We start from the raw sequence: 15916 nt of genomic DNA on the forward strand, positions 1-15916 counted from the left end.
AGACAGAGAGAGAGACTGGATAGACAGAGGAGGAGACAGAGAGAGAGAGACAGAGGAGGAGAGAGAGAGACTCAGAGAGAGAGAGACTCAGGGAGAGAGAGAGACTCAGAGAGAGAGAGAGACTCAGAGAGAGAGAGAGACTCAGAGAGAGAGAGAGAGACTCAGAGAGAGAGAGACTCAGAGAGAGAGAGAGACTCAGAGAGAGAGAGACTCAGAGAGAGAGAGACTCAGAGAGAGAGAGAGAACAATAACAGCGTAGCTTCACTACAGCCTCTAGAGATGGAGTGTCAATCAAACAAGCCAATGATAAGTGCTCCATTCAACTCAAGGTCATACATGTTTTCCTGGCAGATTTCCTACCAGTCTACTTCACATATGCACTAAACAACAAACAATACCACTGCCTAGGTGCGTAAATTGCCCCAAGGGGACAAATAAAGCTGTATTGAATTGAACCCCACAAACGACAGAAAGTCGGTCACCTACTGACACAGAACACTGCAACACAAACAATAGATGTCGTGTAGCTACAGTGACAGTCTGACTGTAATTAATTTAGCTAGTCTCCCTCCGTGCATGACTTTGTCCCTCCCTCCCTATCGGTCAGTCTCCCTCCCTTCCTTCCTGTCTCCTTCCATCCCTATCAGTCAGTCTCCCTCCCTCCCTATCGGTCAGTCTCCCTCCCTGTCAGTCTCCCTCCTTTACTTCCTGTCTCCTTCCATCCCTATCAATCAGTCTCCCTCCTTGTCAGTCTCCCTCCCTTCATTCCTGTCTCCCTCCCTCCCTATCGGTCAGTCTCCCTCCTTGTCAGTCTCCCTCCCTGTCAGTCTCCCTCCTTTACTTCCTGTCTCCCTCCATCCCTATCAATCAGTCTCCCTCCTTGTCAGTCTCCCTCCCTGTCAGTCTCCCTCCTTTACTTCCTGTCTCCCTCCATCCCTATCAGTCAGACTCCCTTGCCTGCCTCCTTGTCTCTCTCCCTCCCTGTCTGTCGGTCTCCCTCTGTCCCTCCCTGTCTGTCTATCTCCATCCCTCCCTATTGGTTAGTCTCCCTCCCTGTCTCTCTGTCTCCCTGTCTGTCGGTCTCCCCCTGTCCCTCCCTGTCTGTCTATCTCCATCCCTCCCTATTGGTTAGTCTCCCTCCCTCCCTCCCTCCCTCCCTCCCTCCCTCCCTCCCTCCCTCCCTCCCTCCCTCCCTCCCTCCCTCCCTCCCTCCCTCCCTCCCTCCCTCCCTCCCTCCCTCCCTCCCTATCTATCTCCCTATCTATCTCCCTCCCTCCCTGTCTCCCTCCCTCTCTCCCTCCCTCCCTGTCTGTCTCCCTCGGTCCCTCCCTCCCTCCCTCCCTCCCTATCTGCCTCCCTGCCTGCCTGGTGCAAAACAAAGGCGGTAGTTTGTCAGGCTCTGCCAAGAAGGGACTTAGGCAGGTTTTACCCACCATGGGCTGAGTCACAAATGGTTCCCTATTCCCCTATTATAGTGCACTACTTTAGACTGGAGCACTATTCCCCTATTATAGTGCACTACTTTAGACCAGAGCACTATTCCCATATTATAGTGCACTACTTTAGACCAGAGCACTATTCCCATATTATAGTGCACTACTTTAGACCAGAGCACGTTGGGCTCCAATATGGACCCTGGTCACAAGCAGTGCACTAAATAGGGAATAGGGTGCCATTTGGGAATACAACAGGAAGGAAACAGATGACTGTTTTAGGCTCCTTTTTTTCTTCCCATAATCCCCTCGAGCTCCTGCACCCCAGGGGGGTGGGCGGGGGAGGAGGTGCTGACAGCACAGAAAGGGGGATGAGTGAAAAGAGAGTGTGTGTGTGTGTGTGTGTGTGTGTGTGTGTGTGTGTGTGTGTGTGTGTGTGTGTGTGTGTGTGTGTGTGTGTGTGTGTGTGTGTGTGTGTGTGTGTGTGTGTGTGTGTGTGTGTGTGTGTGTGTGTGCTTAAGAGTGTGTGTGAGAGGCAGAGGTTAAGGGGAGGGTGGAGGGTTGGCATTTTGCCAGCCTCATGGTGAGCCACACCTGCCCCAGCCACAGACCCCCATTCTCTGGGTACTGCCCCGACTGCAGGGCTGGGCCTCACACTACACTCACACACACTTCTCACACACACACACACTTCAGCTCCTCAGACGTACACTCTGTCACACACCTAGACTACAATTATCACCACACCTCTTAGTTATTACCCTGACTACCATACACCTAGAATACACTTATCACCACACCTCTTAGATATTACCCTGACTACCATACACCTAGACTACACTTATCACCACACCTCTTAGATATTACCCTGACTACCATACACCTAGACTACACTTATCACCACACCTCTTAGTTATTACCCTGACTACCATACACCTAGAATACACTTATCACCACACCTCTTAGATATTACTCTGACTACCATACACCTAGACTACACTTATCACCACACCTCTTAGTTATTACCCTGACTACCATACACCAAAACAGGACTACACTTATACCACACCTCTTAGATATTACTCTGACTACTCATACAGGACCTAGACTACACTTATCACCACACCTCTTAGTTATTACCCTGACTACCATACACCTAGAATACACTTATCACCACACCTCTTAGTTATTACCCTGACTATCCTCTTCAAATCCCCCTGATCCCACCAAAACAGGACTAGCTGGTAGCTACACCTCCCCTCCCACTCCTCAACAGGACTAGCTGGTAGCTACACCTCCCCTCCCACTCCTCAACAGGACTAGCTGGTAGCTAACCTCCCCTCCTCTCCCACTCCTCAACAAGACTAGCTGGTAGCTACACCTCCCCTCCCACTCCTCAACAGGACTAGCTGGTAGCTAACCTCCCCTCCTCCCACTCCTCAACAGGACTAGCTGGTAGCTACACCTCTACACCCACTCCTCAACAGGACTAGCTGGTAGCTAACCTCCCCTCCCCTCCCACTCCTCAACAGGACTAGCTGGTAGCTACACCTTCCCTCAACCCTCCACCTCCTCCCTCTGGTAGCTACACCGCTCTACTCCCCTCCCACTCCTCAACAGGACTAGCTGGTAGCTACACCTCCCCTCCCACTCCTCAACAGGACTAGCTGGTAGCTACACCTCTACACCCACTCCTCAACAGGACTAGCTGGTAGCTACACCTCCACACCCACTCCTCAACAGGACTAGCTGGTAGCTAACCTCCCCTCCCACTCCTCAACAGGACTAGCTGGTAGCTACACCTCCCCTCCCACTCCTCAACAGGACTAGCTGGTAGCTAACCTCCCCTCCCCTCCCACTTCTCAACAGGACTAGCTGGTAGCTAACCTCCCCTCCCACTCCTCAACAGGACTAGCTGGTAGCTACACCTCCCCTCCCACTCCTCAACAGGACTAGCTGGTAGCTACACCTCCCCAACAGGACTAGCTGGTAGCTACACCTCCCCTCCCACTCCTCAACAGGACTAGCTGGTAGCTACACCTCCCCTCCCACTCCTCAACAGGACTAGCTGGCAGCTAACCTCCCCTCCCCTCCCACTCCTCAACAGGACTAGCTGGTAGCTACACCTCCCCTCCCACTCCACTCCTCAACAGGACTAGCTGGTAGCTAACCTCCCCTCCCCTCCCACTCCTCAACAGGACTAGCTGGTAGCTAACCTCCCCTCCCACTCCTCAACAGGACTAGCTGGTAGCTACACCTCTACACCCACTCCTCAACAGGACTAGCTGGTAGCTAACCTCCCCTCCCCTCCCACTCCTCAACAGGACTAGCTGGTAGCTACACCTTCCCTCCCCTCCCACTCCTCAACAGGACTAGCTGGTAGCTACACCTCCACACCCACTCCTCAACAGGACTAGCTGGTAGCTAACCTCCCCTCCCACTCCTCAACAGGACTAGCTGGTAGCTAACCTCCCCTCCCCTCCCACTCCTCAACAGGACTAGCTGGTAGCTAACCTCCCCTCCCACTCCTCAACAGGACTAGCTGGTAGCTACACCTCTACACCCACTCCTCAACAGGACTAGCTGGTAGCTAACCCCCCTCCCCTCCCACTCCTCACTAGGACTAGCTGGTAGCTACACCTCTACACCCACTCCTCAACAGGACTAGCTGGTAGCTACACCTCTACACCCACTCCTCAACAGGACTAGCTGGTAGCTACACCTCTACACCCACTCCTCAACAGGACTAGCTGGTAGCTACACCTCCCCTCCCCTCCCACTCCTCACTAGGACTAGCTGGTAGCTACACCTCCACACACAGTGCTGGCCCGATAAACCACATTTCACCACCTCACCCCTGACCCTTCCCAGAAAGCCACACACTGTGCCAATATGGAGTGCTGGCAACACCAGGTACAGGGACATAGGACGTGAAACAACCTCTAGCCGTGGCCTACACAGAGGGATAGGAGTAGGGGTAGGGGTAAGGGTAGGAGTAGGGATAGGAGTAGGGATAGGAGTAGGGGTAGGAGTAGGGATAGGAGTAGGGATAGGAGTAGGGGTAGGGATAAGGATAGGATTAGGGGTAGGGATAGTGGTAGGGGTAGGGGTAGGAGTATGGATAGTGATAGTGATAGGGGTAGGAGTAAGGGTAGGAGTAGGGGTAGTAGGTGTAAGGGTAGGAGTAGGGATAGGAGTAGGGGTAGGAGTAAGGGTAGGAGTAGGGATAGGAGTAGGGGTAGGGGTAAGGGTAGGAGTAGGGATAGGAGTAGGGGTAGGGATAAGGATAGGATAAGGGGTAGGGATAGTGGTAGGGGTAGGAGTATGGATAGTGATAGTGATAGGGGTAGGAGTAGGGGTAGGGATAGTGATAGGGGGGATAGGGATAGTGATAGGGGTAGGAGTAGGGGTAGGGATAGTGATAGGGGTAGGAGTAGGGATAGGGGTAGGGATAGTGATAGGGGTAGGGGGGGTAGGGGGGTAGAGATAGGGTAGGGATAGTGATAGGAGTAGGAGTAGGGAAAGGAGATAGGAGTAGGGATAGGAGTAGAGATAGGAGTAGGGGTAGGGATAGGAGTAGAGATAGGAGTAGAGATAGGAGTAGAGATAGGAGTAGGGGGAGGGTTAGGAGTAGGAGCAGGGGTAGGACCTCCCTCCCTCATTTCCCTCTCCCTCATTTGTTGGTAGGGAGACTGTCTCCTCCATAGTAAGCAGGTTTGGTACTACTCCTGTCTATTGGTTTCAGTGACTGGGGAGACTGTCTCCTCCATAGTAAGCAGGTTTGGTACTACTCCTGTCTATTGGTTTCAGTGACTGGTCCAAACTATTCTTCTCTGGTGTTCTCCTCTCCTTCCCGGCACTGGGAAGATAACAGGGGTGGGGCCAGCTGAGAGCCTGGCCCCTTGTTCACAGCACCGGGCCTCACACAGACAATTACACAGCTCACAGAGCACAGAAAGACAGGGGCAGAGACAGAGTGAAGGAGGGATGGGGGGGATGTGAGTGAAGGGAGTGAGTGAGGGGGCAGGGAGAGGGGAGGGAGGGGGTGAGTGAAGAGAGGGTGGAGGGACGTTTTGGTGATGAGAATGAATAAGCTGGGGGGGGGGGGGTAGAAGGTTGGTACGGTTAGACAAAGTCAACATTTACACAAACATGGGCACACACACACACACACACACACACACACACACACACACACACACACACACACACACACACACACACACACACACACACACACACACACACACACACACACACACACACACACACACACACACACACACACACAGTAGTTGTAAGACTATACAGCGCTGTTCAGACCGTAACCATTTGGTGTCACACAAATCTAAGAGGTCTTCTGAAAATCTGAAATCAAACAAATTGTTACATTACAGCAAATACAGAGCAATTAATCTAAGTCATTATTTCAACGTTTTGTTCTATATTTTCTATATTTAGGAAACAATGCTGCTGTCCTTTGATTGAAGTTCATTATTTGTTTGGTGTCTAAATAAAGAAAAACAATACTTTTTTTCCACTTTCCACTGTAAAGCTTTTTACGCGCAGCTGTATTTCAGAAAGTTGTAGGTTCAACGATTTCATTGAAGACATCATGGCGAATAAATCAGGAAAAGCCAAGTCATTGTAGTTTCAACGATTTCAATTGAAGACATCATGGTGAATAATCAGGAAAAGCCAAGTCATTGTAGTTTCAACGATTTCATTGAAGGCATCATGGCGAATAAAGCAGGAAAAGCCAAGTCAAAGTCTAAAGTCTAAAGTGAAAGTGAGACAGATGTTTGGTTTGAGGAATCTTGGAGTGTTATGATTCAAACGAACTGAGGAGCTTCTGGACGGGTAAGTGCTAATGCCGTTTTATGAAATATAAGTTTGGGTGTGTGTATATATATATATATATATTTTTTTTTTTTTCCCATGTCAGATTATATTTTCCATTTTTTTATTCAAATGGAATGGAGTAGAACAGCAAACACACACATGGCCACTGCGCCTGCTGCTCCTCTCCATTTCCATATGAAATAGCCATTGGGTGCTGTTCAGGAGAGGGCAGGCCCACAACAATGGAACAGCACAGTTGAATGGAACAGCCCTTCACCTTAGTGACTGTTCCCTCTGCTCTATACAATATATATCTGTTGATTTTATGTGATGATAAAAGGCTCATACAATACAAATATTTTTTAAATGTTTTCTTACACAGTGATAGCGACTCCGACTGGGAGCCCCCGGTGCCAAGCTGCCCGCTCTACCTGGTCCCCCAGTGGTGTTCATATGCCACAGTTCATTACTGCAGGCATGACTGTGCCTCAGGGCCAAAAGGCCACAACATGGAGGCGTCGTTGTGTTCTGTGTCGCATGAAATGCACCACTTGTTCAGTTTGCCTCTGCTTTACATCAGAAAGAGACTGCTATGGGACATGGCACAGGCAGCAAAATATTGTGACGAGGACTTCCAAAGAGTGTACTGTTTTTTAAAAATATTTATTTTCTAATATAAAATAAAAAGAAAAGTTGTGTGTGTGTGTTAGAATTGCTTTTTGATATGTTGTATATAGTTATTTGCACTGCTGTATATAGCTATAGGTCATTTCACCAATTTGGCCACATTTGGGCAACTTGTGTGGGACACCTGGGTGACTTCATGCTAAATGTCATGTAGCTCCACCCATTCCTGAGGTTATCAGTCTGAAACTCTGCACACCTACAGTCTCCCTCTTGTGTTATCCATCACAATTATCTCCAGCATCCTATCTGACTGTGTGTCTATTCTAGTACATGTGAAAGATGATACTACAATAATAGAAAACAGAAAACGTATGCTCTTTCTTTCTCTTTTCTTCCACCAGATCTACTGTGTTATATTCTCCTACATTCAATTAACATTTCCAAAAACTTCTGAATGTTTCCATTCAAATGATACCAAGAATATGCATATCCTTGCCTCTGGGGCTGAGCTACAGGCAGTTAGATTAGGGTATGTCTTCAGACGGAAATTGACAACAAATGGATGCAGCCATAACAGGATAAAGAAAAACAATCATTTTATTTCCACTTTCAGTCCTGTTGTCATCTAGAGACACCATGGATGGAAGAATGGATGTTATCTAGAGACACCATGGATGGAAGAATGGATGTTATCTAGAGACACCATGGAGGGAAGAATGGATGTTATCTAGAGACACCATGGATGGAAGAATGGATGTTATCTAGAGACATCATGGAGGGAAGAATGGATGTTATCTAGAGACACCATGGATGGAAGAATGGATGTTATCTAGAGAGACCATGGATGGAAGAATGGATGTTATCTAGAGAGACCATGGAGGGATGGATGTCATCTAGAGAGACCATGGAGGGAAGAATGGATGTTATCTAGAGACACCATGGAGGGAAGAATGGATGTTATCTAGAGAGACCATGGAGGGATGGATGTCATCTAGAGAGACCATGGAGGGATGGATGGATGTTATCTAGAGACACCATGGAGGGATGGATGTCATCTAGAGAGACCATGGATGGAAGCATGGATGTTATCTAGAGACACCATGGATGGAAGAATGGATGTTATCTAGAGAGACCATGGAGGGATGGATGTCATCTAGAGAGACCATGGAGGGATGGATGGATGTTATCTAGAGACACCATGGAGGGATGGATGTCATCTAGAGAGACCATGGATGGAAGCATGGATGTTATCTAGAGACACCATGGAGGGAAGAATGGATGTTATCTAGAGTCACCATGGAGGGAAAAATGGATGTTATCTAGAGAGACCATGGATGGAAGAATGGATGTTATCTAGAGACACCATGGAGGGAGGGATTGGATGTTATCTAGAGACACCATGGATGGAAGAATGGATGTTATCTAGAGAGACCATGGATGGAAGAATGGATGTTATCTAGAGACACCATGGAGGGAGGGATTGGATGTTATCTAGAGACACCATGGATGGAAGAATGGATGTTATCTAGAGACACCATGGATGGAAGAATGGATGTTATCTAGAGACACCATGGAGGGAGGGATTGGATGTTATCTAGAGACACCATGGATGGAAGAATGGATGTTATCTAGAGACATCATGGAGGGAGGGGTTGGATGTTATCTAGAGACACCATGGAGGGAAGAATGGATGTTATCTAGAGACACCATGGAGGGAAGAATGGATGTTATCTAGAGACACCATGGATGAAAGAATGGATGTTATCTAGAGACACCATGGAGGGAAGAATGGATGTTATCTAGAGACACCATGGAGGGAAGAATGGATGTTATCTAGAGACATCATGGATGGAAGAATGGATGTTATCTAGAGACACCATGGATGGAAGAATGGATGTTATCTAGAGACACCATGGATGGAAGAATGGATGTTATCTAGAGACATCATGGAGGGAGGGGTTGGATGTTATCTAGAGACACCATGGAGGGAAGAATGGATGTTATCTAGAGACACCATGGATGGAAGAATGGATGTTATCTAGAGACATCATGGAGGGAGGGGTTGGATGTTATCTAGAGACACCATGGAGGGAAGAATGGATGTTATCTAGAGACACCATGGATGAAAGAATGGATGTTATCTAGAGACACCATGGAGGGAAGAATGGATGTTATCTAGAGACATCATGGATGGAAGAATGGATGTTATCTAGAGACACCATGGAGGGAGGGGTTGGATGTTATCTAGAGACACCATGGATGGAAGAATGGATGTTATCTAGAGAGACCATGGAGGGATGGATGTCATCTAGAGAGACCATGGAGGGAAGAATGGATGTTATCTAGAGACACCATGGAGGGAAGAATGGATGTTATCTAGAGACACCATGGATGGAAGAATGGATGTTATCTAGAGAGACCATGGAGGGATGGATGTCATCTAGAGAGACCATGGAGGGAAGAATGGATGTTATCTAGACACCATGGAGGGATCGATGTCATCTAGAGAGACCATGGAGGGATGGATGGATGTTATCTAGAGACACCATGGAGGGAAGAATGGATGTTATCTAGAGAGACCATGGAGGGAGGGATTGGATGTTATCTAGATACACCATGGAGGGAAGAATGGATGTTATCTAGAGACACCATGGAGGGATGGATGGATGTTATCTAGAGACACCATGGATGGAAGAATGGATGTTATCTAGAGACACCATGGATGGAAGAATGGGTGTTATCTAGAGACACCATGGATGGAAGAATGGATGTTATCTAGAGACACCATGGATGGAAGAATGGATGTTATCTAGAGACACCATGGATGGAAGAATGGATGTTATCTAGAGACACCATGGAGGGAAGAATGGATGTTATCTAGAGAGACCATGGAGGGAGGGATTGGATGTTATCTAGATACACCATGGAGGGAAGAATGGATGTTATCTAGAGACACCATGGAGGGATGGATGGATGTTATCTAGAGACACCATGGATGGAAGAATGGATGTTATCTAGAGACACCATGGATGGAAGAATGGATGTTATCTAGAGACATCATGGATGGAAGAATGGATGTTATCTAGAGACACCATGGAGGGAGGGGTTGGATGTTATCTAGAGTCACCATGGAGGGAGGGGTTGGATGTTATCTAGAGAGACCATGGAGGGAGGGGTGTTATCTAGAGTCACCATGGAGGGAGGGGTGTTATCTAGAGACACCATGGAGGGAGGGGTTGGATGTTATCTAGAGAGACCATGGAGGGAGGGGTGGATGTTCATGGCTGGAAAAGTTAATTCATAATTTGGGTGGATTCACACAATTAGATCAAACAGAGGAGAAACTGTGTTAAAAGACATAACTGGACAACAACACACAAACACACAGACCACCCCCCCAACACATACACACACAGACCCCCCCAACACACACACACACAGACCCCCAAACACACACACACAGACCCCCCCACACACACAAACACACAGACCCCCCCCAACACACAAATACACAGACCCCCACACCCACACAAACACACATACCCCCCACACACACACACCCCCAAACACACACACAGAACCCCTCACACACCCACACACACAGAACCCCGCAACCAACACACACAGACCCCCCCCCCCCCACACACACACACACAGAATACCTCCCCCGACAGTGAACACAAAACAGACTTGAAATAAAAACATCTTCCTTTTTTCACTGAAATTCCAGGAATCATTAAAAATGTTAACTAAATGTTAAATAAATCCTAAATCATATTTGTCGTGTTATATAGAACTAAGACCACATAGGGAACAGGAATCAGGGTTTTAAATGGAGGGAGTGAGTGTTAAATGGGCTTAGCATGGCAGATAGCTGGCTCAACAAAAGGAACATATATATGAGCTTGAAGCGATTGAAGTCTCTGGCTCTCTTCTCCTTCGTCTTCTCAGATGAGCTCTGAGTGTTTGATTCTCTCCACACCTCTTAAATAAACTGCTTGCTTAATTTCACACTGCGCCATCAAACACACGCTGGTACACACGCACGTACGCAAAAGCACACACACTTAATTTTACACCTCGCATTTGAAAAATGACAAACACTTTCATTAGATTCAGGAGAGGGGACTTTAATGTTCATTTAAAACCATGGAGGAGGAGAGGGTGGGGAGGAATGGAGGGAGGGAGGGAGGAAGGAGGGAAGAGGGGGAGAGAGGGAGAAGAGGGAGGAGAGGGGGAGGAGGGAGGAGGGGGAGAGGGAGAGGAGGAGGGGAGAGAGGGAGGAGAGGGGGAGGAGGAGGGAGAAGAGGGGGATAGAGGAGAGGGAGGAGAGATGAGAAGGAGAGGGAGGAGGAGAGAAGGAGAGGGAGGAGAGATGAGAAGGAGAGATGAGAAGAGAGGAGGAGGGAGGAGAGGGGAGAGGGAGGAGAGGAGGAGGAGGAGGGAGGAGAGAGGAGAGGGAGGGACATAAATAAAATAACTAGGTGAGGAAGGAGAGAGGATGGAGGGAGGGAGGGAGGGAGGGGAAGGTGAGAGGGAGGGCGGGGGAGGAGGGGAGGAGTGAGGGAGGAGAGATGAGAAGGGGAGGGAGGAGAGGGGAGGAAGGAATGAGGAGGGAGTAGAGAGGAGGGAGGGAGGAAGGGAGGGAAGAGGGATTAGAGGGGGAGGAGAGATGGAGGGAGGGAGGAGAGAAGAGGAGGAGGATGGAGGAGAGGAGGGAGGGAGGAGAGATGAGAAGGGGAGGGAGGAGAGATGAGAAGGGGAGGGAGGAGAGGGGAGGGGGGAGGGACATAAATAAAAGAACTAGGTGAAGGAGGAGTGTGATAAACCAGTGCAGAGAGCCTTCCAGAACAAGAAGAGAAGCCTACGACAGCATCTGCTTTGATGATTTCAATATTCATATTTTTCCTCTCCTTGCCTCTTCTTTAGCATTTTGTTTTCCTGCGATTGGTAACGCTCTTCTTCACTGTCTTCTCTACGCTGGAGACTATTTACATACGTTTACAGAGGCGCGAGTGCTTACGCCGTGTTTGTTCGGTAATTTGGGTTTCTCCGTCTGCTTTTTGGCGACAGTATGTTATTCCTACGCATGTCACAGATAGTTATCACAGGAGCTGGGAGGTGAAACACACACACACGCTCACACACACACACACACACACACACACACACACACACACACACACACACACACACACACACACACACACACACACACACACACACACACACACACACACACACACACACACACACACACACACACACACAAAGGGTCTGGGAGGTGAAACACACAGACACACACACAGGGGCTGAGAGATGGAAACAGACAGGCATGCTCGTACACACGACCACCGTAAAGACACATCACCTGCTTAGTTAGTTCCCCTTGTTTTAGGAGATGCAGTAGAACAGACCGGAAGACGCCACCCTTGAGATGGCTAATTCACCATTCACAAATCCTATCCACACACACACACAGACAGATACACACACATACACACACACAGACACACACAGACAGAGCAGAGTGACTGTGTGGAGAAATTATTCTGAGAAAGAGAGATGGAAGGAGAGAAAAGATGACAGACAACAAAGAGCAAGAACAAGAGAGAGAGAGAGAGAGAGAGAGAGAGAGAGAGAGAGAGAGAGAGAGAGAGAGAGAGAGAGAGAGAGAGAGAGAGAGAGAGAGAGAGAGAGAGAGAGAGAGAGAGAGAGAGAGAGAGAGAGAGAGAGAGAGAGAGAGAGAGAGAGAGAGGGAGAGAGAGTGGGAGAGAGAGAGAGAGAGGAGGGAGGAGGAGCGGAGAGAGAGGGAGAGAGAGAGAGAGAGAGAGAGAGGGAGAGGAGGGAAAGACGGAAGAGAGAGGGTGAGTGGGAGGGAGAGGAGAGAAAGAGAGGGAGAGAGAGGGAAAGAGAGAAAGACAGAATAAGAGAGGGTGAGTGGGAGGGAGGGGAGGAGAGAGAGGGAGGGAGAGAGAGAGGGGGAATAAGAGAGAGGGGGAGAGAGAGGGAAAGACTGAAGAGATATTAGAGAGGCAATGTGTGTGGGTGTGGTTATTGAGGGGAGTTATTATAGAAGAGGGATGTGAGAGAGAGTAATGTGGGAAGGGGTAAGAGTCATTATAGAAAGTTAACATGAATAGAAGAAGTAAGTGTGAGTATGGAGTGTATTATTATAGAAGAGGTCATGGTATTATTAGAGAAGAGAGGGGTTATTATAGAAGAGGTAATGGGATAGAGAGTAATGTGGAAAGACAGAATAAGAGAGAGGTCATGTGGAGGGAGGTCATGTGTGTTATTATAGAAGAGGTAATGTGTGTTATTATGTGTGTTAGAAGAGGGATGTGTGTTATTATAGAAGAGGTCATGTGTGTTATTATAGAAGAGATGTGTGTTATAGAAGAGGTAATGTGTGTTATTAGTTTATAGAGAGGTAATGTGTGTTATTATAGAAGAGTAATGTGTGTTATTATAGAAGAGGTAATGTGTGTTATTATAGAAGAGGTCATGTGTGTTATTATAGAAGAGGTAATGTGTGTTATTATAGAAGAGAAGTCATGTGTGTTATTATAGAAGAGGTAATGTGTGTTATTATAGAAGAGGTCATGTGTGTTATTATAGAAGAGAATGTGTGTTATTATAGAAGAGGTCATGTGTGTTATTATAAGAAGAGAGGTAGAATGTGTGTTATTATAGAAGAGGTAATGTGTGTTATTATAGAAGAGGTAATGTGTGTTATTATAGAAGAGGTAAGTTATTATAGAAGAGGTAATGTGTGTTATTATAGAAGACAAGTGTTATTATAGAAGAGTGTGTGTTATTATATAAGAGGTAATGTGTGTTATTATATAAGAGGTAATGTGTGTTATTATAGAAGAGGTAATGCATGTCATTATAGAAGAGTTAATGCATGTCATTATAGAAGAGGTAATGTGTGTTATTATAGAAGAGGTAATGTGTGTTATTATAGAAGAGGTAATGTGTGTTATTATAGAAGAGGTAATGTGTGTTATTATAGAAGAGGTAATGTGTGTCATTATAGAAGAGGTAATGTCATGTTATTATAGAAGAGGTAATGTGTGTTATTATAGAAGAGGTAAGTTATTATAGAAGAGGTAATGTGTGTTATTATAGAAGAGGTAATGTGTGTTATTATAGAAGAGGTAATGTGTGTTATTATAGAAGAGGTAATGTGTTATTATTATAGAAGAGGTAATGAGAAACTCCATGTCGATACAGGTATTTGTTTCTTCCTTCTCTCTCCTCGTCCCCTGGACTACTTTAACACAGAGTCTTCAAAGACGGTTAGATGCATGAAGTGCTTTCATTTCTAAACGGTAAAACAAACATTATGAAAACACCCTCAAGTTAAAGGTGACAGCTTCAATGAAGAGTGTGTGTGTGTGTGTGTGTGTGTGTGTGTGTGTGTGTGTGTGTGTGTGTGTGTGTGTGTGTGTGTGTGTGTGTGTGTGTGTGTGTGTGTGTGTGTGTGTGTGTGTGTGTGTGTGTGTGTGTGTGGTGTGTGTGTGTGTGTTGTGTGTGTGTGTGTGTGAGTGTGTGTGTGTGTGTGTGTGTGTGTGTGTGTGTGTGTGTGTGTGTGTGTGTGTGTGTGTGTGTGTGTGTGTGTGTGTGTGTGTGTGTGTGTGTGTGTGTGTGTGTGTGTGTGTGAGTGTGTGTCTGTGTGTGTATTATGAAGTGTGTGTGTGTTATTATAGAAGTGTGTGTGTGTGTGAAGAGTGTGTGTGTGTGTATTATAGAAGTGTGTGTGTGTGTGTTATAGAAGTGTGTGTGTGTGTGTATTATAGAAGAGTGTGTGTGTGTGTGTGTGTTAACCTTGAGGCCCTCAGTACTGGAGCAGCTCAGTAACACTAGGTTGTCCCGGTCAGTGTGTGTGTGGCCCGGGTTCCAGGGCCACAGTTCATCATTAGTGTTAGTCAGGGAGCACCAACACACTGCCAGGTCCTGGAGACAGTTCAGATCCACACGCCTGCCCTGCCTGAGCCCTGCGGGGCCACACACCTCCACACACACCACCTAGAAGAGAGAGAGACTGTTACTACACACACTGTTACTACACACACCACCTAGAGAGAGAGAGACACTGTTACTACACACACCACCTAGAGAGAGAGAGAGACACTGTTACTACACACACCACCTAGAGAGAGAGAGACACTGTTACTACACACACCACCTAGAGAGAGAGAGAGAGACACTGTTACTACACACACCACCTAGAGAGAGAGAGACACTGTTACTACACACACCACCTAGAGAGAGAGAGAGACACTGTTACTACACACACCACCTAGAGAGAGAGAGAGACACTGTTACTACACACACCACCTAGAGAGAGAGAGACACTGTTACTACACACACCACCTAGAGAGAGAGACACTGTTGCTAACATTTCTTTTCCTGGGATGTTGACTGTTGAGAGGGGAGGTGAAGAGACAGCTAACGTCAGGCCACTAGAAACCATAATCCCCCCCCTTCCCCCCTCCGTCTTATTCTCTCTCTATCCCTGTCTTTTTCTCTCTCTCTCATTCACTCTCTCCCCCTCCCTCTCTTTTTCCCTCCTTCATTCTCCTTCCATCCTTGTCTCTCTCCCTCCCTCCCTCTCTCCCTTGTCTCTCTCCCTCCTGCACTTTCCCCCTCTCCCTCCCTCTTTCTGTCTCCCTCCCTCCCTCTCTCCCTCCCTCTCTCCCTCCTGCACTTTCCCCCTCTCCCTCCCTCCCCCCCTCTCCCTCCCTCCCCCCCTCTCCCTCCCTCCCCCTCTCCCTTGTCTCTCTCCCTCCTGCACTTTCCCCCTCTCCCTCCCCCCCCTCTCCCTCCCTCCCTCTCTCTCTCTCCCTCCTGCACTTTCCCCCTCTCCCTCCCTCTTTCTGTCTCCCTCTCAAATGTTGTAGAATACAGACAACACAAGTCACATCATCAAAGACCGTTTCTTACCCCTGACGTATCAACCCCTCCGTTTCTTAAACATTCGAAGCCAAGTGTGATTTCAGTCACAA

The 15916-nt window shown here is 47.6% G+C and overlaps 1 protein-coding gene across 1 annotated transcript in view; it reads right to left on the bottom strand.

The window, feature by feature from the left end:
* The window catches only part of LOC124020468 (WD repeat-containing and planar cell polarity effector protein fritz homolog), a 156937-nt gene that overhangs the window by 92002 nt on the left and 49019 nt on the right, over window positions 1-15916 (bottom strand). Inside the window, 1 exon segment of the mRNA XM_046335705.1 lies at window positions 14736-14936. Coding sequence (XP_046191661.1) covers window positions 14736-14936 — 201 coding nt within the window.

This window comes from Oncorhynchus gorbuscha, unplaced genomic scaffold (genome assembly GCF_021184085.1).
Source record: "Oncorhynchus gorbuscha isolate QuinsamMale2020 ecotype Even-year unplaced genomic scaffold, OgorEven_v1.0 Un_scaffold_827, whole genome shotgun sequence".
NCBI classification, from domain to species: domain Eukaryota; kingdom Metazoa; phylum Chordata; class Actinopteri; order Salmoniformes; family Salmonidae; genus Oncorhynchus; species Oncorhynchus gorbuscha.